Source organism: Schistocerca cancellata, chromosome 2 (genome assembly GCF_023864275.1).
Source record: "Schistocerca cancellata isolate TAMUIC-IGC-003103 chromosome 2, iqSchCanc2.1, whole genome shotgun sequence".
NCBI classification, from domain to species: Eukaryota; Metazoa; Arthropoda; class Insecta; order Orthoptera; family Acrididae; genus Schistocerca; species Schistocerca cancellata.
Window position 1 is genome coordinate 658,485,598 of NC_064627.1, and position 25,036 is coordinate 658,510,633.

At 37.9% G+C, this 25,036-nt stretch overlaps 1 protein-coding gene across 2 annotated transcripts in view; it reads right to left on the reverse strand.

The window, feature by feature from the left end:
* Positions 1-25,036, reverse strand: part of LOC126162339 (cleavage and polyadenylation specificity factor subunit 1) — a 316,445-nt gene that overhangs the window by 270,845 nt on the left and 20,564 nt on the right. For both annotated transcript variants that reach the window (XM_049918776.1, XM_049918777.1), the window contains exon 2: positions 17,207-17,411. In XM_049918776.1, the coding sequence (XP_049774733.1) occupies positions 17,207-17,375 (169 nt within the window). In that variant the 5' untranslated portion in view covers positions 17,376-17,411. The remainder of the gene's footprint in view (positions 1-17,206; positions 17,412-25,036) is intronic.

Here is a 25,036-nt window from a genome sequence, read left to right on the forward strand (position 1 = left end):
AATGATACAGATAGCCATACCGTAGTTGCAACTACAACGGAGGGGTGTCTGGACAGGCCAGAAGAACATGTGGTTCCTCTAGAGTGGCAGCAGATTTTTAGATAGTTGCAGCAGCACGAGTCTGAATGACTGACTGATCTGGCCTTGTAACATCAGCCAACAACAGCCTTGTTGTGCTGGTACTGCAAATGGCTGAAAAAAAGGGAAAACTATAGCCGTGTTTTCCCCCACCTCCCCTCCAAAGACATGCTGTGGTTAAATGATGATGGCATTCTCCTGAGTAAAATACTGCAGAGGTAAAAAAGCCCCCCATTGGATCTCTGGGTGGGGAATAATCAGGAGGACGTTGTCATCATGAAAAACAAAACTGTCGTTCTACAGGTTGGTGCATGGTACGTTAGATCGGCTTAATCAGGCAAGTCTACTTTTATACTGACTGGAATAAACAATGGAATTCTGAAGGTAGGAGAGATAAAAATACAGAGAGTTAAAGGTTATATGCAACTTGTACAGATAGCAGAAGGCAGTTACAAGATTTGAAGGGTATGAAAGGAAAGCACTGACAAGGGTGTGTGACAGGGTTGTAGCCTATCCCTAAAGATATTCAGTCTTTACCCTGAGCAAGCAGTAAAAGAAACCAAAGAAAATTTGGAGATGGAATTTTTTTTGAAGGAGAAGGAATATAAACTATGAGGTTTGCTGATAACACTGTAATTCTGTCAGTCACAGCAATCGACATGGAAGAGCAGTTGAAAGGAATGGAGAGTGTCTTGAAACGGAAGATACTGGCAAAGCATCACACACAAGCCATTCCCCTCCAGTGATTGCTTCACCCCCTCCAACTCTATTCATGCACCGGCATCACAACCACGTCCAAGCCTTTGGTTTGTTTACTTATCAGCAATCGAGTGGGGGGAAAATTTCTTCAACTGTTTCCTCAAAGCATAGTCCCTCGCATACTCACTGGCTGTCCAACTTCGAAGAGGCGCTGATATTTCATTAGCCTGCTTGCTCTCAGTGTTTTGTTCAGATTTACTCTTCCTAATATTGCACTTTTATTCAGGTCTTCACTTTTGTTACAACTGTAGCTATTTTTCTATTACATTTCTCAAGAATGTCAAAAAGAAAGAATACTGAAAACCCTGTTTTCAATGCCAAGATAAACTACTCATTTGTTTACAAGCCCAATGAAAAACCTCAATTTTTAATATGTAAAAAATGTTTAAGCCAAAACGAAGGACATAATCTTTCTCGATATTCCTCTTCGCTCCATGAAGTAACTCACAGATGTTAGACTCATGACAAACTCTGAGCGTGAACAAATTTAGGGAAAAGGTACAAGAGTTGACTAAACGTTCTAGTCTTATAGAGAAGAGTTTTCACTGTATCATATGCAGTATTATACGAGAGCTATTCAGAAAATAGGGAACGATTCCACCAAACGCTGCTAGGTGCGTGCCGATCGTGCATAATTTGGTATGTGCGTGCTCGACAGCTCAGTCGACATCCATACGTGACAGCGAGAATGTCTCTGTGCGTCTGGCTTTTTCAATATTTGAATTTGAAATGTGCTATGCAATTGAAAATCCCGCCAGTTGTGAGGTGCAGTCTATGATAAGGTTTTTGTTGGCAAAAAACCTAAAACCTATAGAATCAAACAATGGAAAATTCAGGATGGAATGTAACACTACGAGAGAAGATTCACACAATCGTAGCTTTCGTCCATTAAGGCCTTTGTCAGCAGTAGACACACACACACACACACACACACACACACACACACACACACACACAAAGGAATGCAAGCGCAACTTGCACACACATCTGCAGTCTGAGAGAGCTGAAACTACATTACAGTGTACACTACAGTGTAGTCTCAGCTCTCTGAGACTGCAGACACATGTGCAAGTTGTGTGTGTGTGTGTGTGTGTGTGTGTGTACTGCTGACAAAGGCCTTAATGGAGAAAAGCTATGATTGTGTGAATCTTTTTATTGTGCCTATCGCGAATCAGCTTCTCCGCTATATAAGGGTGTATACGTGGACAAAGAAAAAAAATTCCTGGATTTTTCCCAGTTAAAAATGCTCAAACGACACTAATTTAAACAGTTGTCACGTCACGCTCATCGGAGGCAATGTGTTGTTATGAAGCATTGCATGGTCTTCCTAAGCCTTCGACACACTGTGCTGTTGGCAGACGCTTGTATGAGCACTGTGTTTTGTTGTTGTATACGGCACATTTCCTTTGCAACTTAAGTTTTATTTTCGTTTTTTCCCCCCTCGTTCATGTTTTGTTGCTGCAGTATTATTCTGCAGTAGCGGGATACAGTAATATCCTTTGTTGGAGTATTGGTTCTTACCAGTCAAATTCACAAAAATTTAACTGAAAACCAAAACAATGAAAAATTCCCGGAATTATAAACAATTCCCGGGTTTTTCCCAGTTTTCTCCCAGATGAAAAAATTCCCGGGTTTTTCCCGGATCTCCCGGGTCGTATACACCCTGTATATGGTGAGTAGCAACTTTCCTTCTCGCATATTGTTAAAACCTATAGAAATTTATCATGAAGTGTGCAAAGTGTACGGAAACAATGTAATGAGTGTATGTCCCGTACGGAAATGGTGCATTCGGTTTAAAAATGGCCGAACCAACGTTCATGATGAAGAGACGAGTGGATGCCCGAGCATTGTGACTGACGATCTTGTCGCTAAAGTTGATGAAACAATTTGTGAAAACTGTTGCTTCACAATAATGGAGCTTTCGCTTTCTTTTCCACAAGTTTCATGGACTTTGTTGTTTGAACTTGTCATTCAAAAGCTAGGCTACCACAAATTACATGCACAATAGGTGCCCAAAATGCTTACACAGCATTATAAACAACAGCGAATGGGGGAAACGCTGACATTTCAGGAGGTCTACCACAAATGTGGTGATTCATTACTGGATCGAATCGTAACCGATGACGAGACTTGGGTGAAACAAGTGAATTGCGAGACAAAATTGCAGTCCATGGAGTGGGGGCACACAAGGTCCCCCCAAAAACCAAGAAAATGTTTGCAAACCTTGTCAGCAACAAAGTTGATGGCAATAGTGTTTTGGGATAGCCAAGGTGTGCTTCTTATTGATTTTCTCAAACGTGGAGGAACCATAAATTCTGCCCCATACTGTCAAACTTTGCACAGCTTTAGAAGAGCAGTTCAAAACAAACGCCAAGGAAAACTGACATCCAAAATTTTGTTTTTACGCGACAATGCCCTACCTCATACGGCAAACTGCACTAAAGAACTCCTTAATTCATTCAAATGGGAAATTTTCCCTCATTCGCCCTACAGCCCCGATCTTGTGCCAAGCGACTTCCACTTGTTTCCAAAGATGAAAAACTGGCTTGCAACGCAGCGCTTTGATGAAGACGTGAACTCCAGGTGGGCGTAACTCACTGGCTGAAATCTCAGGTGGCAGAATTTTACGACGAAGGTCTTTCATAGCTTGTCCACTGCTATGATAAGTGCCTCAATGTGTTTGGTGACTATGTGGAAAAGTAGTATATCAGTTGCTCTTTCAGATGTATATAATAAAATGTATTTCTTATGCTTAGTTTTTTTTAATGCTAAAATGTTCCCTACTTTCTGAATAGCCCTTATACTTAAAATTGGCAAAAGTTTAGAAATGCTTCAGTGATGCTGTACTCATGAAAGAATGTGCAACAGGAACGGCAAAAGCATTTGGTTACAACGATGCCGCTGAACAGTTTGAAACAGTTGCTTTCACACATAACACTGTAAAAAGTCAAATTCTTGATATAGATGAAAGCATAAAAAAATTAAACTACACAATTTAATTGCAAACTGTCAATGTAGTTCTTTGTGTGTGGATGAGAGTGCTGACTGAACAGTTTTTACTCAATTACTTTTTTTGAGAAGTGGTTGGGTCATTTGGGGGACGAGACCAAACTGCAAGGTCATCGGTCTCATCAGAGTAGGGAAGGACGGGGAAGGAAGTCGGCCATGCCCTTTCGAAGGAAGCATCCCAGCATTTGCCTGGAGCGTTTTATGGAAATCATGGAAAACCTAAATCAGGATAGTCGGATGCGGGATTGAATTGTCGTCCTCCCGAATGTGAATCCAGTGTGCTAACCACTGCACCACCTCGCTCGGTACTTTTTTGATATAATTGATGGTTTGGAAAAATACTCTTCAATTTGCACCGACAGTGCATCAGTTACAGTCGGTAACACAAATGGCTCCGTTGGTCAACTAAGAAAAAACTGAATAAACTGTTTAACTTTTTGCTGAATATTCATCAGGAGGCGCTATGTGGGAAGTGTGTCAGAATACCGGCCACAATGAAAGATGTACTGAAAACTATGAACATAATACAAAGAGGAAACTGTGTACAAATATTAATAGATTCTCATGTAAACTTGCATTGTTTAAATTGCAAATAAAGAGGGAAAATTTATGTTATTTCCCAAGTTGCTGTGAACTGAAACAATAATACAGGGAAGTAAAATTTTCAAGATATAAATCTCTAGAATTGGATATCATGTTCTTTAACAATCCATTGAAAATTAGTCTTGAAGGTGTTAGAATTCATCTTCAAGAAGAAGTGTGCACTTTATAAAATGATCCATTCGTGCTATCAAGAACAGACAAAGATGCAGCAGTTTTTGAAATGATGCAACAAGATCAGTATCCAAAACACACAGACTTAACTATTAAAACAAAAACTTTCAGTAATGTGGAAGAACATTGTAAGCGATATATATATAGAAGGTGCAACTCCCACGGAGGCAGATATCGACTGTTAGAATCAACATGTAACATATGTCAAAGCAAGCAACTTTTCCAATATGACATGAAACAAATACCTTGTGTTATGTTAATATGAAGAAATAATAATAATTGTGTCAATTTGATATATTCAAAAACAGACACAGCTTTTACAATATAGGAGTTATTTTTTATTACTTCCACACAGTACAGCGGCATAATTAAAACTCCAAACAATTAGTTCATTTACATTTGTAATAAGCTTCTTTACTCCATACATATAATGAAAACCACACAGATGTCTCGTCAAGCAATCGCCATTTAAATGCAATGTTTCAAATTTTTTTTAAATTAATCAGGGACTTGGCATGTGGATCGGTGAAAGTCACTGGATCAGTTTATAATGTTGAAACTAATAAAACATTCAGAGAAGAAGCAAGACTGCAAATACGATCACTGCTCACTTCAACCACAGCAATTAAAGCTGCTGCCTAACTCCATCCTCGAAAATCATTACACACTATTGTAATTGAATCCAGCTGTAATCATATTTACAGCATTCTTTCACCTCTGAATGTGTTATTACTTTTGACAGTAAAAACTGATGCACATACCTTCAAGCAATTCACAGAAGAAGAGAACAGAAACTTTTTAAATATGGTGCTACAAAAGAATGCTGAACAGTAGATGGGTAGATCTTATAACTAATGAAGAGGTATTGAATAGAACTTGGGAGAAAAGAAATTGTGGTACAACTTGACTAAGAGAAGATATCAGTAGATAGGACACACACTGAGATTTCAAGGAATCATCAGTTTAGTACTGGAGGGAAGTGTATGTGGGGTGGGGGTGGAGAACTGGGAGGGGTGTGTAAACATTGTAGAGGGGGACCGAAATATGAATACAGTAAGTAGATTCAGGAGGATATAGGTTGCAGTGGTTATTCAGAGACGAATAAGGAGTTCATCAGGACCTCACATGGCACCAGCATTTCGAGTCCAAGGGCAAGCAGAAAAGCTACCAGTGGAAACATCCCCACCTCCTCCACAAAAGAAATCCAAAGCTGTTCACACAAGTTCTGGTAAGGTCATAATAACCTCCTCCTGTCACTGCAGGGGCCCTCTGCTCATTGGGTTCCTCAAGTATGGAATCAAAATCAATCTGCAACATTATGAAGACACTTTGCAGAAACTGCGACACATCATAACGTCAAAACACTAGGAATGCTGTCGGACAGGACCATCCTGTTGCATGATAACGGCCACACCCAAAATGCCAATCAGACAAAGGCTACGGTTCAGCAATGTCGTTGGGAAACACTTAACACTACAACACCCTCCATACAAGACGGATCATTCACTGTGTGATTTTCACATCTTCCGTGACCTGAAGAAAGACATGTATGGACACCGATTTCAGTCGGACGACGAAATGCAGAGTAGGTGCAGTTGTGGATCAGTCAGCGACCAACTATGATTTACAAAAGATAAACTGATCATCTCGTCTCCCAGTGGGATAAATGTCTTAACGCATGTTGTGATTACTTTTCAATGGAACCATTCTATGGTCCCACTGTGGAGGGTGTTGGGTTTTCATTTGATTACCCCCCCCCCCCCCACACACACACACACACACTCACACACACACAGTGAGAGGTGGAAGAGAAGGAAAAATAGTAGGAGAATATGAGGACAAGAGGAAAAGAATGAAAGAGGAAGCTGCTTGGAGACTGGAAAGTTTCAAACTGATTATACACTGAAGCGCCAAAGAAACTGGTACATCAAATATAGATATACGTAAACAGGCAGAAAACGGCGCCACGGTCAGCAATGCCTTTATAAAACAAGTGTCTCGCACAGTTGTTAGATCAGTTACTGCTGCTACAATGGCAGGTTTTCAAGATTTAAGTGAGTTTGAGCACGGTGTTATAGTCGGCACACGAGCGATGGGACACAGCATCTTTGAAGTAGCGATGAAGTGGGGATTTTCCCATACCACCATTCACGAGTGTACCACGATTATGAGGAATCTTGTAAAACATCAAATCTCCGACATCGCTACAAGCAGATAAAGATCCTGCAAGAACGCGACCAATGACAACTGAAGAGAATCATTCAACATGACAGAAATGCAACCATTCCGCAAATTGTTGCACATTTCAATGCTGGACCATCAACAAATGTCAGCGTGCAAACAATCCAACAAAACATCATCAATATGGTTTTTCGGAGCCGAACACTCACTCGTGTACACCTAATGCCTGCACGACACAAATTTTTACACCTCACCTGGGCCCATCAACACCGACATTACACTGTTGATGACTGGAAACATGTTGCCTGGTCGGTTGAGTATCGTTTCAAATAGTATCAAGCAGATGGGCATGTATGGGTAAGGAGACAACCTCATGAGTGCATGGACCCTGCATGTCAGCAGGGGACTGCTCAAGATGGTGGAGACTGTAATGGTGTGGAGTGTGTGCAGATGGAGTGCTATGGGACCCCTGATACATCTACATGCGACTGACAGGTGACAGGCATGTAAGCATCCTGTCTGATCACCTGCATCCATTCAAATCCACTGGGCATTCTGACGGACTTGGGTAATTCCAACAGGACAATGCAACACATGTCCAGAATGGCTGTAAGGTGGCTCCAGGAACACTCTTCTGGGTTTAAAAACTTCCGCTTGCCACCAAACTCCAAAGACATGAACATTACTGTGCATATCTGGGATGCCTTGCAAGGTGCTGCTCAGAAGAGATCTCCACTCCCCCATACTCTTATGGATTTATGAATATACCTGCAGGATTCATGCTGTCAATTCCCTCCAGTACTACCGTATTTACTTGAATCTAAGCCGCACTTGAATCTAAGCCACACCTGAAAAATGAGACCCGAAATCAAGGAAAAAAAATTTTCCCGAATCTAAGCTGCACCTGAAATTTGAGACTCGAAATTCAAGGGGAGAGAAAAGTTTTAGGCCGCACCTCCAAATCGAAACGAAGTTGGTCCACTGTAATATGAGACACAATTTAGGTCGAATGAACGACCTACAGTAGTTTGGTTCGAGTCTTAAGCTTAGCAGTTAAGCTTACCAGGCGTCAGGCGCTCCGTCCATATTTATACGGGTACCTGTCCTTTTTCACGTGCTTCGTCAGGTTTGAATTGATTGCTTATTTTTCTTTGATCTGATAAGTGCCATTCTCTTTGTTATAGGTGTTTACGTCACTCTAAGCTGAAAATGCTTTCTTGTACTGTGTAATACATTGTTTGTAGCATTCTGATAATGAGTGTTTACAGCTTGTCGCCGCTTGCGGCATGGCTTGCTTTTGAGCGCGCTACCGCCGCTTGCAATTTAAAAAAAGAAAAAGAGAGGAATCGTCTCATTAGCGGAACAATGGCAAGAGACTGCTATTTGTTGTTACTTACCCTGCTGCTTTCTTTGATAATGATCAACAAGACCAAATAATAGATTGCGTATGATAGATGTTTTGAATAAGAGTTTAGCGAAAAATTTTCTCGGTTTGAAAATCTTTGCAGACGCCTCTTTAGTACATTACATTCTGCACAGAAATTAGAGTCATCTTAGATTTAAAAATCTAGTCAATTGCCGTCCTTCATTTCTGACTGTGTCATTATTACGCATAAGAATAATACGAATATAAACATGACATGATATGTATATTCTTCTGCGTTGGCTGCTGTCTCACTCTTGTTTTGTAGTTTATTAGGCAGACAGGATTTAAATGAGATAGCAGCAAACACAAAACAATACATAGCAAAATGTTTATATTCATATTATTCTTATGGTGAAGAGAATACTGCATGTGATTCACAATTCATAAAAGTTCCTATTAGCAACCATCTCTTGTCACAGGTAGGAAAAAATTCAGAATGTAGAGTTGGCCATATTGACAAACATCCCAAACAGTCTGGTCAGTCGGATTTTCGTAGGACATTGAAATGCTGCTACATTCAAAGATGAACAATACGGAATTTGTATTTACTTCATTGGATAATGTATGAAAACGCAGTGGTCGAAACTCAGGGCGGAGAAAAAAGCTCATCTTCCACCTTTTTTAAATTTATTTACTGACGCAGAGGTTTTGGCGCCAGTATTTATCTTTGTGTCTGCAAAGCATGCCGGTGTAGCGCTACATATATTCGACGGCAGAAGTTAGTTGTGGCGGCACCTACCAACATTTTTCAGAACTTCTGCTTACTTTGCACTCGATTCTAAGCCGCAGGTGGCTTTATGGATTACAAAAACCGGAAAAAAGTGTGGCTTCTATTCGAGTAAATACAGTACTTCAGACATTAGTCAAGCTCACGCCACGTCATGTTTCAGCACCACTTCTTGCTCGCAGGGGGCCTACACGATATTAGGGAGGTATACCAGTTTCTTTGGCTCTTCAGCGTATAATGGTAAGACAGTTGTTTGAAACCAGATTTAAACTGTTAGACAATTCCATGATCAAATGTGGACTCTGACTTGATTTACTGTTTATGAAATTTAGATTAAAACTGAAGAATTTGCAGAAAGTTAGATAATTATGGAGATGGAACTAAGATAAGTTGAAAGAACCAGAGGTTGTGGAGAGTTCAAAAGAGAACATTAAACAACAATTTCCTAAAACAGAGGAATGGAATATAACAGAAGAGGAATGAGTAGCTTTGGGAGATGAAGAAGTGATGACTGCAGAGGATCAAATGGGTAAAAAGACAAGGCTTAGTACAAATCTTTCGATATCACAGGAGATATTGAAGAAAACAGAAAAAAATAAAAATGCACCAAATGTAGCAGGCAAAAAGGAATAAAAACATCTAAAAAATGAGACTGTCAGGAAGTGAAAAATGGCTAAGCAGGAATGACTAGAGGACAAATATAAGTATACAGAACCATGTGTAACTAGGAGATATATAGACACCACATAGATGAAAATTAAAGTGACGTCTGGAGAAAAGAAAAGCAGTGCATCAATATCAAGAGCTCAAATGGGAATATAGTTCTAAGCAATGAAGGTAAAGTTGAAAAGTGGATGAAATACATAAAAGGAAATGATCTCTATGGGAATATTACAGAAAGAGAAGATACATTGATGAAAATGAGATAGGAGATATGATATGGCAAGCAGAATTTGACAGAGCATTGAAAGACTTAAGCTGATAAAACACTGCTGGAGTAAACAACATTCCATCATAACTCATATACTTGGGAGAGCCAGTCATTGTGAATGGGGCAATTTCAACACCAAGTCATTTTCAAACACTTATAATAAGCATCATGCAATATGTCATATGTGATGTACAATACAATCAAAGTCATTCCATATGTGAAGCCATATGTGAATTAAAACATCTACATCATAAACTAAGAGTGAAAACTTCACCCTACAACTGTGTAACTGTACCACACTGTGTATGAACTGCAACTCTTATACAGCTCTAGGATGATGTTTTATCTTACATGGATTATTTCACATATGGCTTCACATATGAATGACTTTTTGACTGCATGCAACACAAGTACAATGAACTACATAACACTTATGTATAACTGCTTGAAAATTACTTAATGTTGAAATGACCCAATTGCACAACAAATAAAGGATATTATTGTACAGCCTACTATGGGTGTTTTCTTTTGCATGCTATGAGTTGGGAAATACCCCCCAGACTTCAAGAATAATGTAATAATTCTAATTCCAAAAAGAAGGGCCTGACACATGTGAATATTATGGACTATCAGTATAAAAGTTATGGTTACAAAATACTGACACAAACAGTCTAAGGAACAGTAGGACTACTGGCAGAGGTTGACCTCATGGAAGATCAGTGTGCGTTCCAGAGAAATGTAGGAAACTGCAAGGCAATGTTAGACAATAGGTTTGGGAAAGGCAAACCTACATTTGTAGCATTTGCAGACATAGAGAAAGCTTTTAACAATGTTGATTGGAATGTATTTCTTGAGATTCTGATAGTATTGTGGGTAAAATGAAGTGAGTGAAAGGTTATACACTACTTGTAAAGAAACCAGAGGTGTAACGAAACCAGAGGCAGGCATAAGAGTTGAAGGGCATGCAAGGGAAGATGTGATTTGGAAGGACTGATACAGGGTTGTAGCCTAACCCCCATGTAATTCAATCTGAACACAGAAAAAGCAGTAAATGCAGCCAACGAAAAATTTGCATAAGGTATTAAAGTTCAGGGAGCAGAAATAAAAACCATGAGGTTTGCAGATGGTATTGTAATTCTGTAAGAGGCAGCAAAAGGACTTGGGAGTGCAATGAATGGAATGGGCAATGTCTTGAAAGGATAATGTAACATGAGCTTTAACAAAAGCAAAACAAGGGTAAGGGGATAATGCCAAATTATATCAGGTGATGCTGAGGGCATTAAATTAGGTAATGAGACACTAAAAATAGTATATAACTTTTGCTATTTGCAACGGCTACCTGGTAAAGCTTAACTGCTAAGCTTACGACTCGAACCAAACTACTGTAGCTGTGTCGTCATTCATTCGACCTAAATTGTGTCTCATATTACAATGGACCAACTTTGTTTCGATTTGGCGGTGCGGCCATAAACTTTTCCCTCCCCTTGAATTTCGAGTCTCAAATTTCAGGCGCGACTTAGATTCGGGAAAATTTTTTTTCCTTGATTTCGAGTCTCATTTTTCAGGTGCGGCTTAGATTCGAGTGCGGCTTAGATTCGAGTAAATACGGTACTTCCAATAGAGTAATAACACCAGTATATATGTGCTGTGGCTGCTGGCCAATAATCACATTTGTTCGCATCAATTTTATTCTTATGATGAATGAAGTATAATAATCAAGCTTTTGGCTGGAGACCACAACAACAAACAACTTAAGGAGTGCAATATTTCAACCTGCTATGATACTTATTGACTGTGGTTCAAATACTATCGGTACAGCTCAGAGGTGCTGTAACAAATGTGTTTGTGAAGGCTGTACGCAGAACTGTAGCTGGGAGAGGGGGGATGGGGGTGGGAGGGGGGGGGGGCGCATTCAGTGATTGGTTCCTAGGAACATGGTGCTAGGAACATGAGATGAAAAGTTTTTGGTTTAGCCCGGACCAGCAGCCACTTGTATAGCCATTCGAGCACCTATCTTACTGTAGCTGTGTTACAGTATATTAGGCATAGTCTGAACAACTGGAGCTGGCACCCAAACAAATTGTGCAAACAACTTAATTACTTGTGTAAAAGATGTTAATTTGGCTGAAATTAATGCTCAGCTAATGGCACCATTTTTAGGTGCACTGTTCAAAGTTTATATGTAAATACATGAAAAAAAGCACATTTCTTTGGGACCTTTTGAAGCATGCCACTTTTATCCTCTAAACTTGTATGAATAAGTTCAAACTTTGCACTAAAGCAGACAAATGGATGAAGTCAAAATGAAATTTTTCTTAGCCAATAATTTTCATCCATTGTTTAGATACAAAGGTTTGTAGTCATGGCAAATGTAATGTGTAAAAATCATTGTTACAGTAACTGAATGTGTGGAAAAGTTTTAAAGTGATTCAAATAAGTAAAAAATGTATGCTTACAATAAAATTGAAAACTTGTTTTCAAAAATCTAGTGTCTTTTGCATTTCCCATGCAAAAAAAACAAGTTCTTTGTGAGATTTTTATTCGCACCTCTTGTATGTTTCAAACTTGTGCAAATAATTTCAAATTTTGTAAGAAGATAGATAAAACATATAATTAATGGTCGTCCAGTCATTTTAAAAAGCTTTATCTACTGCCAAGAAATAAGCAACATGATTCATACGACAAGGACCAATAATGGATCTGCTATCACACCAGTCAACACAAACCTACATCAGTTGCCAGTCTATGGTGTTCTAATGTCAAGATTATGCTAGAGTAAAAGTTGGGGACCAAAATGTAAAATTCTCCCATCATAACACAAAAATGGCCAATATGCCATGGGCTGAGTTATGGATGATTAAGAATTCACTTTATCTGACAGCTTAAAGGACATTTAAACCAAAACCTCTTACATTCACACTTTTTTATGAGTTAACCTATTTCCCCAGTGCAGTGTGCTCTCTTAGGTGTAAGGTGTTGACACACTTGTATCTTGCAATTTATAGGCTAACGTCCTAGATCCTGTGCCCAAACTTCATAAGATTCACCAGCCACAGTAAACAATATTACATATAACATGGCTGAAGAGCATACACGTAATAGCTAAAAAAAGTTGAAAAGGGGGGGGGGGGGGGGAGGGGATAAAATTCCTGGAGTGGATTTGTTCCTGGGGGGGGGGGGGGGGGAGATGGCATCATGTATCATATTACTTTATTTGACACATTGCATTAAATTACATGACAGGGGTATTAATACTAACAAGTAAAAATGTTCAAGTACATCAAGAAATTTTGATTTACATGTCTTGGAAGCTGCCAGATAAGTCAAATAGCTGGTTCCTGTTGATATACCTAACTCTGACCAGAAGACATTCATCTTTTTATGATATGAGCATTTTTCATTCTGGTTACACTGATGAGTGAACATTCAAATACTTAGTAAGACAAGCAATTGTCATATCTCCTCTCAGAAATGTGATGCAACAGTAATGTGTAGTCATGATTACTTGATTATATGTGCATTTGGGGGTTTGTTCTGCAATCTTTGAGATAATTTCATTACTTTCAAAGAGTAAATACAGAATGCAGTTTTATGACAAATATGGGATATAATGCCAAATATCTTATGCTTCAGGTCACACTAGTACTTGTAATTCATATCTATACATCCTGGGAATATAAACTGATAAAGTATCAGTTAAAGATATGGAAGGCATTTTAATGAGACAACATTGTCAAAACAGTTATATTGTGTTCAATTAGTTGTACCAGCCAACTGAACAAAGTAATACGACAGACACATGTTAATACGGGTAAACTGTGTAAACATACTAGACTTACTTGGATGCATATTGCTACTAAAACAGCGGAAAAACTTTTAATATTCATGAAAAGTAATCAAATTCTCCAAACAAAAATTATTGTTATGGAAAATTAATAACAAATTGTATTCCATATTTATTTCCATGCCAGAATGCATACACACCAACTGGAAAGCTACACAACTGAATGGAAGTTGGTAATAACATACATAGGCTTCATATATTACGAGGCACAATCAATAATTAAAGAGATGAATTGTTCTGGGGAAAAAACTGTTAGTAGGGCAAGTTTGGGACTTTTAAGATTTTATGTTGGCATCACTGGGATGAGCCATGAGTAGCTCATGTATCAACATTGTTTTGTTTATAACCTCAAAAATACATTTCAAGATGGTGAGTCTGCTTGAAACGTCCACATTAGTTGAAAAACGTTCTGTTATTTGTTTTTTACTTGCTGAAGGCAATGTCTTAAGTTTATGGTGAAGGTTGTATGAATCATGCAAATTTTCAAGTGGGTAAAGCAGTTCAAAAATGGTTGCGACTCAGTGACAAACGAACACCGTTCTGGCCGACCTGTTGCAGTTTCCTCCCTCACTTGAAAGTCAAATTGATGACATTATTCATGTCAACCGACTTGTGATTGTGGAAATGATAGTTGACAAAACTCCAGATAGTTCTGGTACAGTTCATAGCATTGTCTGTAACATGCTGAAGTACCGCAAAACATGTGCAAGATGGATCCAAATGAGTTGTAGGAGCTACACGAGGAAACAAGGTTGAGTGTGTGCACAGAGCTAAAGGAACATTATGAAAGAGATGGTGAGCACTTCCTCAACAAAATTTTAACTTGTGATCAAAACTTGGGTTCACTATTATGAGCCAGAATCAAAGAGACAAAGCATGGAGTGGAAGAACACCAACTCCTCTTTCAAGAAAAAATTCAAAACCCAAGCATCAGCAGGAAAAGTCATGGCGATGGTATTTTGTGATGTTTAAGGTGCAGTTTTTTGTAATTGTCTCGAAGAGCAGTGTACAATGAACAGCCAATACTACTCAGATTTGCTTTTAAACAAGGTGAAGCCAACCATGAGAGAGAGAGAGAGAGAGAGAGAGAGAGAGATGTCGTAGATATCAGAGGAGAGTTGTGATTCTCCAGCAAGGCAATGCATGTCCTCCTATTACTAAACTAACCCATGAAATCATTGACAAAATGGGCTGGGAAGTACTGCCCCATCCCCCTTACAGTCCTGATTTAGCACCTAGTGATTTCCATTTGTTTGGTGCACTGAAGGAGGCATTACGTGGGAAGAGGTTCCAGGACAGCGAGGACATGAAAAGTTCTTTGCAGCCAGAATAAAAAACCTTAAAGCCCGTTGGAACAAGTGCATAAATGTTCAAGGGGATTATGTTGAATAGCAGAAAAAGTATTGTTTTGTAAAAATAAACACTTTTTTCTCCACATCAATTTGTCTCTCTAATTATTGAATGACCCTCGTACATTAATACTTATGACAAATGAAACACGTTTCTGTTTGTTTATATCCACAAAGGTTTAAATCTCCATCATCACATGGATTTATGTCTGTGTTAATACAATGTGTGTGTCGTGTTATGACTTTGGGGTAACCTGTAGTACTGTCCCCACCAGTGGTCACGCGCTCATTTCTCTGTCATAAATACATTACATATAAACTGTCACACTTTGTAAACAAAGATTCAGTTATATATATGTAAATACTGCCTGTGAAGTGTGTTGCAAATAGAGCTAGCAGTAAAGAAAGAATAAATTAAAATGTCAGACTGATACCGAAGTTTTACTGCAAGCCATTTTAAGCAGAAGCTAATTTTTCACTCATCTAAATGTCTATGACGTCACAACACAAACTGTGTGTCGTACAATGATATAATTTTGCAGCTGAAAAAGCAGTGTTATATGTGAATACTGTCTGCAAACTGTTGCAAGAAATAAATTAAAATGTCATGTCTAATGCTGAAATTTTACTGAATGGAGAGAGATAATAAATCAAGTGTAAACTCCTTTCCTTTCATCATTTCGTCAGAGGTATCAGTGAGAAGTTTTGTAAAGATTTGGAATTATGTGTAAAGCTTGTGGGAAGTCACAAAGTGCTCTCATTGTCAAACACTGGATGAATAATCCCTGGGTATCTGCACACTGTCAGTTACACTGCCTCAAAAAATTATACTCAATTTATACATTTCAGAACCTTCTTATACTTCTGTAATATTATATAATTAATTTATAATACTACATAGGGGTGTAGTGAATTTACATATTAACGAGAGCTGTTTTGGTGGATGGTTGATATAGTGTATGAGGTAGTTATTATGTCGTATGTACTTTACTTCAGAGTGACTGAAGCTTGAAAGTGAATGCACACAGATCAATAGCGAAACATTTCTGACAGCAAAAGTTGAGCCAATCAAATATTCCTTTCCTGATATATTTGATATGTTGTCATAACTCATCTCCTGTAACACAAAAACTTATTTCTTAAAGGACATCATATTCAGTAGAAATTATTTATTTCAGTATTGCAATTTGAGCCTTTAGGCCATTTTCAAGTGGTACTGCAAAAGATTTTGCTTTTGTACATATCAGACTTTAAAATCCTCCGATGTGTATACATGTCACTGTCATACATACATGTCAGTGGATTTTAATGTCTGACACGTGCTGAAGTAAAATCTTTTGCAATACCACTTAAAAATGGCCCAAAGCCCAAAATTGGAACAAGGAAATGAATCACTTTTACAATCAACAACAAACATTATATCCTTCACAAAAAATTCCTGACAACTGTGAACCCTGACCATGAGAGGTTAACATAAAAATGAACGGCGCATAAAATTCTACAATGCAAATATAGTATATTATGAAAGATAAGAATATAAAGAAGAAGTACTTTACCGACATAATATCAAAACAACAGTTTGTGACAGGAGAAAATAAGGTGTGGGGAAATCAATAGATGAAAGGAAGGAAAGGGGGAGGGGGAGGTGGGGCGCCGTCAGTCGGTGATATTAAAGTTGACACATGGCATTAGAAGACAATTATCTCCTGAGAAAGTGGGTATTGCCTTCGAGTTTATTTTTGGCCTGAAGTAGAGAAAAGTTCCTAGTGCATTTAGTCTGTGGCACACAACAGAAAGCAATCTGCATTTCCAAAAATGAACACTAAAAGCAACAAACTGAACTATCCCCATGATGTAAAATGAAACTTTTCCATGCTTGTGTAATAGTTTGAAGTAACATCATAATTTTCATTACAAATCATACCTCCATTCACATTTATGGAGCTTTTACTGATCAGGGAGAAGTTTGTTTACAGCACTACCGATCAGCAAATGATCAACAATTTTAATGCGAAAAATAATTCATAAAATTAGTTTTATGTAGCTTATCTGCCATTAGCATGTACCAGTCATGAAAATAATTTCATCATATCAGTGAACCTCTCTCTGAAAACAATTTTTTACATACCTGTAAATTTTTCCTTTGAATTAGGGTCAACATCAGGAATTAGCCGAAACACACGGATAATATTGGCACCAGCGACCACAAGAGATTTCTCAGTCTTATTAAAAAAATGACATGTCAATGCATGTTCCACAGCTGTGGCAGGATGAGTTAACTTACATATGGAAAACATTCTCACTTATTTACTTTCTTCTTGTTTCAAAAATGCCTGCAAAATATGTTAATCCAATCAATAACTGCACTTTCAGAAGTCTGTTAAAAATTTAACTTACATCATACAAAAGGAAGTCTCTTACATAAAATGCACACACCATTCTCAAATGGCAGTTAAGCTAGTAAAGCCTGAAGGTAACAAAACTGGTGTCATGGCAAGTAGCACAGAAAGCTAATAAAGCTAATCAAACCTAGGACCGAATAAATAACTTAAATCCTTTTACTAACATAAATTGTGGTATCAAGCTAAACAGCCTCTTGCTAGAAGTAGTAGCACCTGTATCCCTCTTGTTTTATGTAACCTTATAACATACATGACAAGACACTAATGATTCAGAATGGCAGTAATAAAGCTTTTTTTGAAATACAGAATCACTAATACAACAGTACAAACTGGTCAACTGCTTGGTTCCACAAGCAAGATACATTTAAGCTACTGCATATGTATGTGTGAGTTTATTTTGGTAACTGTGAAAGAGTAAATGCTGCAATACAAAATTGCACGAACATTCTCCTTACGCTACAACATTCACAACCATGTATGACTTTTATCTTAATAGAATGGCCTCATTAAATCGATTTGTGATTACCTTTTCCAGTATTACTTTTCAGTCATTTTGATCTACTATTGCTTCCCTCACTTTATAATAAAACATTTTTTGTGGAATTATCTGATGGTAATCTTTATCTGTCCAATTTCCTATGTCAGTTAATATACTAACCGTTACTTCAAAAGAAACATTTAACATATACAAAGAATGGTATTGAATCTACATTACGAATATTTGTTTTGATGGATACTGAAACTACAAAAAATAAAGTTCCAAGTGTTTCACTTCGTAACAGTTTATAAAAGCCATGTCAGTAATCAAAAGACCAATCATGAAAATATGCAACTTAAACAAATAATGGTTGTAACATAAAGTGGTACTACTGAACAACGCTGAAGATTAGATGGGCAATCACGTAACTAATGAAAAGGTACTGAATAGAATTGGGGAAGCAAGAAATTTGTGGCACAACTTGACTGAAAGAAGGCTTCTGTTCATAGGACACATTCTGAGACATCAAGGGGTCACCAATTTAGTATTGGGGGAAGTATAGGCAGTAAAAATTATAGAAGGAGACCAAGAGATGATTACAGTAGCAGATTCAGGAGTATGTAGGTTGTAGTAGTTATTCACAGATGAAGAGACTTGCAGAAAATAGAGTAACATGGAGAGCTGCAGCAATTCAATCTTTCGACTGAAGATGACAACAACATTACTAACATGAATTTCAAATCTGGCAAATTGCTCACATTACAAAACTGTTCAGATTCAGTGATCATTTGTTAGTTGTCTTCATTCACAAATCATATACACTAACACTAAATCCAAAGTGTTCAAAACTACTTTGGGGGTCAATCCAAATAGAGTGGTCCAATAAAAATTAAGTTGGTTGCTTCACCATTTTTAAATATTTTAATTTCTTTATATGTGATTACCCTATAATTGAGAAGTTCAAAACAGTTTTTAAAAAAATTTACCTTTCATCTTTACTGAATGGCGGCCCTTTTCGTTTGTAAGCGCACGACGATGTTTCAGTTTAGAGACATTAGCAAAAATCTCTGCACTGGGTTAAGTTACAACACTGAACTTGACATAATTGTTTTTAGAAAAGTGTCCGCTACAACATTATCTATTACACAAAATACCCTAAATTCAAAAATAGCCAGTCAAAATGACCTCCAAAGTTTGTATCCAAATTTTCAAAAAACCACTTTTTAGGCCCAAAAAATAACAAACAAGGATTGATTTATGAGAGTCTATTTTTTCCTATAGTTAGATAACGTACATTACTAGCCTCATATAGAGCAAGAATGCACAAATGTTTCCTTTATTTATTTATTCTTTTTTTTTAATTTTTGAAATTTGAAAATTTTCATTTTTTGTAAAGTTTGGGGTTAGTTATCTCAGGCAGACTGAATATAAAAATATGATTTCTGCACAGTTTGTACGCCTATATGATAGCAATGTACTGTAAAAATTTCAATGTTGACATCTGACTGTGAACAATGTTATGAATTTTTGAAAATGAGGAGATAATTCACATTACTCTACAACTGATCTTATGGCTGTTGCCTATTCATGTGTGATATTGGCGGAATATAATCAATTACTATTAATGTAAAGTACTGAATTATATACAAAAAGTGGAAACATCACTAAAATTAACATTTATATTATTTTGACATCCTTAAAACAAATATTTTCAACTAACATCCTTCAAGATGCGAGTGTTCCTAAGCCATGGTGGTGAATGTTAAGAACACTTATTTCTTCAGACAGCTTCTGTGGTATAGAATAAGACCTCCCAGTTGCTGTGGTAAGTTCAAGCACTGAAAGTTTCCTTAAAACATTTTTCATTGGTATCCAAACTTTGTCACTAGTAGATTTCTTGAATAATGTTTTTGGGCCAGAGGGTGGTAAAAATGCACAAAAACATCATTGTTGTCCAAACTTATTCTTTCAACCTCTGCAAACCACCACTGCCTATCATACACACATGCCACTATGTCATTCAAGATTAAAGACAGAGATGTAATTTTACTGACACAATGATCCTCATAAATTTTGGTTTCTGATGTTGCAAAGCATCGAACTAAGTATCCTGTAACGCCAAGGAATTTGTGGAAATTCCTTGTTCCTTTTATTGCTATACAGTTTTCAAATCTGGTTTGAAGTGTTGTTTTCATATGCACAACCAGTTCTCCTTTCTTGATCAGAAAAGAGGTAATGCCTTTAATATTATCCTTGCAAAAGACATATATGCCCTGTGCTGGGAGAATTTGGTCTGTGGTTGGTCTTTGTAGGCTGGCTTTAATTACTTCATGTTTTGTTGTACCTCCTACTCCATCACATGCATGTTTGCCCATGGCAAGATGCAAAAAAGTGCCATTCAGCCTCCAACCCAAAGTCTAATTTGTGGTTGCACAGATTTGAAAAATTCTTTTTGTTCTTATACTGACTAGCACTTCCATCAGCTTCTCAACCTTGGGAAAACTTTCTTTTATGTAATTTATTACATACTTTTGACACATGTACAGCCAAAGTTTTGTGCTCCAAATAGTCACTTAGAATGCAAATTGCATACTTAATCCTTCTCATTTTTAAAGTAGAGAATAAATGGATGCACTGTTGCATGGTCATTGACCCAGTGGTACCCTTGTATTGCATCCCGAATCACAAATGTAAAATTTTCTGTAAAATCAGCTAGTGCTATCATTCAGTTTCATGAAGTTGTGCTTTTTTGTCCTTCAAAAACTTACTATGGATTTTAGAAACATAGTGGTGACTTCTGAGTTTTTGTAAGTTATCAATTAAAGATTCCAAAGTACTCTTCCTGAGATTTAACCATTGTTCTCATTTCTGCCCTGTCAGTTGTGACCCACTGTTTGAAGATAATACTGTCTGGAATTTCCTCATCATATTCGTGAAACAATTCAATAACGGTTTCCTTACCAGGGCATTTATTACACAAACTCATCATGCAGTCATAACTGTTAGTGTCACAGACCATGAAATCCAGTAACACTTTGTAGTTAAGATCACTGAGTTTTGCACCTGTAATCATCAATTTGACATTTTGATGATATAAACAAACACACAAGGAGTGTGTCCCTGAGGATCCAGCCAAAATACACCACTTAGGGCAGAAGTCACAAAATTTTGACCTTCCAATTTTGCATTCAGGATGAGAATTTTTGAAAGCTACATAAAGTTCATTTAAATTTGACAGCACTACCCGTTTCTGCTTTGTTACTTTAACTCCATTTGTAACAACTCTTTTGCTATCTTTGCAACCTGGGAGCATTCTACTGTTTTCATGATCTTCAAAACCACTGCAAAAAAAGTAAAGCTCTCTTCAACTCAATGGTTGGTTTGAAACACAGAGCTTCACTAAGCTTAGTCCTATTGGAGGTGGTGTGCAAGTGACATCCTCCAACTGTTAAACTCATTGCCCAGTCCATTACACAGAGGCCTACAGATTAACATGAACTCTGTAAAAAAAATCAATCTTAAGACTGAACAGTGATCAAATCTAAGACCCTTGGATTCTTAGTTTGGTATGTATCAAACAAGCCATGGAGGGATATTCAGCACCACCACTTCAGAGTATGAACCACAGGAGTATGCATACCAGTGATTCATGGGAGTCCTTTGTTAGGGTCTCTAATGCTGTTTATGGTCCTGCGTGACCTTCCTAAACTTTGATTTTGTAAAAGACAAAGCTACTTAGAGTAAGAGACAACAACTGCAATACAAATTTTAATTTAAACTCTAGTGCAACTTACAGTGTATGCACCCATTTACCATCATGTGAAAGGGGCACCCCACTGTTTGTGTACCACATCTAGGGATTTTTCTGCCCTATGTTCTTCAAATGAAACAGATCTACACAATGAATAATTTGTAAGAACATTTCTCTTGGAGAGGCTAAAATATTTTAAAATAGATTAGAAACAGTCTTGACTGTAATGCAATATCTATTTTTAATGATAACCGGTTTCCGTCAGACTGTGACCATCTTCTGACACTTTGTACTGAAATATAAATACAGAATGGATTTATAGGGAAGTCTGGTAATAGTGGTAACACATAAATTACACGATATACAACCAAAATTAAAATAAGAAATTTACCCATGATGGGGGATGGGAAGTAGTGGTGGTGGTGGTGGTGGTGGTGGTGGTGGTGATCAGGAAGGAATTGTGCCTCCATGAAATTCAACTGCTGTGGAGAGCAATGGAGGTGGGAGGGGGCCAGTGAAAAATAGACGGGAAAGACAATGAAAGATGTAGAAAACTGAAAAGGAGTGAATATGTACAATGCACTCAGCTTTCACTCTTATAAATTCGTGCGTGATGTTTTAGTGGTAATCTCTGTCTTGTATATTATCCTGTCTTCCACCTTTAAGCTCTCGGGTTTTCAAATCTCATCCGATGCAGCCCCCAACAATCAGTCTTTCCTTCTCATCCCGTATGGTAAGTCTCCCCTGCCTGCAGTTCTGGGTGACTTTCCCAAAATCTAGCCCTTTTCCTAGACCTCTCCAGTCCTTTTCCTTCACCCTTCTTCCTTCCCCTTCAACCCTTCTGCCTGAAGAAGGAGCCACTGCCTCAGAAAGCTTGCCAATCAGAACAGTCTTATGTGTGTGTTCTGCCGCCACTTGGTGAGTAGATTTTTTATCTATCCAATTAAATAATTTATCAATAATTGATTGTTTTCATTGTTATAGTCAAATGAGTCTCTCAATAACTTCAACCACTTGGTGGTATCATGTTATGTGCATTGAATACATCATGTAAGTTCAATGCGTGAGAGAGTTTACTGAGACAGTATCATATTTTTCCAATCAAAGATTCACTTGAAGACAGATATAAAAACACTTTGATAGTGCTGCCCGAGAGCAATATGGAAGAGCTCGCAGCTATTCTCATATAGCCAAGGGCACAACTCCAGATGCAGCCATTAGTGCCACTCCGTGTTGCATCTCTTTGCCAACCCACTAGGCAGCTGTTTGCAAGTAAAGGGGGCAAATCTGCAATTATAGCAAATGCAACATCTAGTGTTGGAGCTATTATTACGTTCTCACTATGCCAGTATATGGAATTATCACTATGGACATGTTTATGCTTGGGCTTTTTCTCAGCTGTTTAGTTGTGACTCTGATATCATAAGTTGTGCCATGAACTGCTCTTGCCTGGACATTTCTACACTGGATACTTTATCTTTTTAGCCTATGGTGCTATACTGCACTTCTTTCTTCCATACTTCTAGATTTGTAGAAAGATTTTAACACAATGCCCCACTGCAGACTGTTGTTGAAGATATGTGCATACGGATTAGGTTCCCAGATATGCAAGTGGCTCGAAGACTTCTTAAGTAATAAAACCCAATATCTTTCCTCGACAATGACTGTTCATCACAAACAAAGGTATCATCAGGAGTACCCAAGGGAATTGTGATAGGACTACTCCGATTCACCATATAATAAATGATCTGATTGACGGGGTGAGTGAAAATTTACGGCTGTCTGCTGATGACATTATTGTGTATGGGGAGGTTTCATCATTGAGTGCCAACAGGAGGATACAGGATGACTTAGACAAAACTACTAGTCACTGTTATGAATAGCAGCTCACTCTAAATGAAGAAAAATGATAAATAGGAAACACAATCCTGTACTGTTTGAATACAGCATTTATGATGTGCTACTTGGCACAGTTTCATTAATTAAATAGCTAGGCTAATGTTGTAAAATGATACGAAAAGAAATGAGCACATCAGGTCGGTAGGAGGAAAGATGAATTGTCAACTTCAGTTTATTGCGAGAATTTTTGGAATGTGTAGGTCATCTATAAAGAAGACAGCGTACAGAACACAAATGTGACCCATTTTTGAGTACTGCAGAAGTGTTTTTGATCCCCACCAGCTCAGATTAAAGGAAGATGTTCAAGTAATTCAGAAGTACAAAGCTAGACTTGTTACCAGTAGGTTCGATTAGCACAAAAGTATTATGGACGTGCCTTGTGAACTCGAATCAGAATCCCTGGAGGGAAGACAACATTCTTTCCGCGAGGCACTATCGAAGAAATTTAGATAACCGAAATTTGAGCTTGACTGTAGAACGATTCTACTGCTGGCAAAATACATGTAATGGTGGTGGTGGTTAGTGTTCAACGTCCCGTCAACAATGAGGTCATTAGAGACGGAGCGCAAGCTCGGGTTAGGGAAGGATTGGGAAGGAAATTGGTCGTATCCTTTCAAAGGAACCATCCCAGCATTTGCCTGAAACGATTTAGGGAAATCACGGAAAACCTATACATGTAATGTTTGGACCACAAAGATAAGAGAAATCAGGGACTGAATGGGGTCATACAGACAGTCTGTGTCCTTTACTCTATTTGTGAGTGGAACAGGAAAAGAAATAACTAATAATGGTATGTTCTGCCCTCCACCAAGCACTATATGGTGGCTTGCAAAGTATGTATGTAGATGTATGTACCTTTATGCAAACATCCATAGAGTTTCTACAATAGAGCTTTAATATAAACCAATAAAATATATTGCAATGCTGCTAAGAAGTACAATAACTACATTGGTCTCTAAGCAAGGGAGATTTGGAAAGAGTAGTATGTGTCACCGACTGATAGATTCATCCCCACTGTCAGTCTACTCTTCACTAATATCGTCCTTCCTGTGTATGTTGCAGCCCTTAAGTAAAGGTATATCAGTGACTTCGAAACAGGTTTCCTGTCGGCATATACAACTTGGTGTTTCATGTTCCTGGAGGTTCAGTTCCTCTACTTTGTCCCCAAATACATTTGTTGGAATATAATGTAGTACACTTTTCGATGATTCAACCTTTCCTTATCCTACACTTTTTCCCTTACACTGAGAAGAGGAGTTTACAATTATTAGTGAATGGATTATTGAATGGATAATTGACTCATTAAGATTTATTCTGACACCCAGAGCAGGCTTTTCGTTGTTGGAGATCTCAAAAACTGTCAGGTCTGATGCTGCATGGTCCTTCTTTGCTTTGGTTTTCTTTTGATTGGAGTTTTTTCCCTTCTTT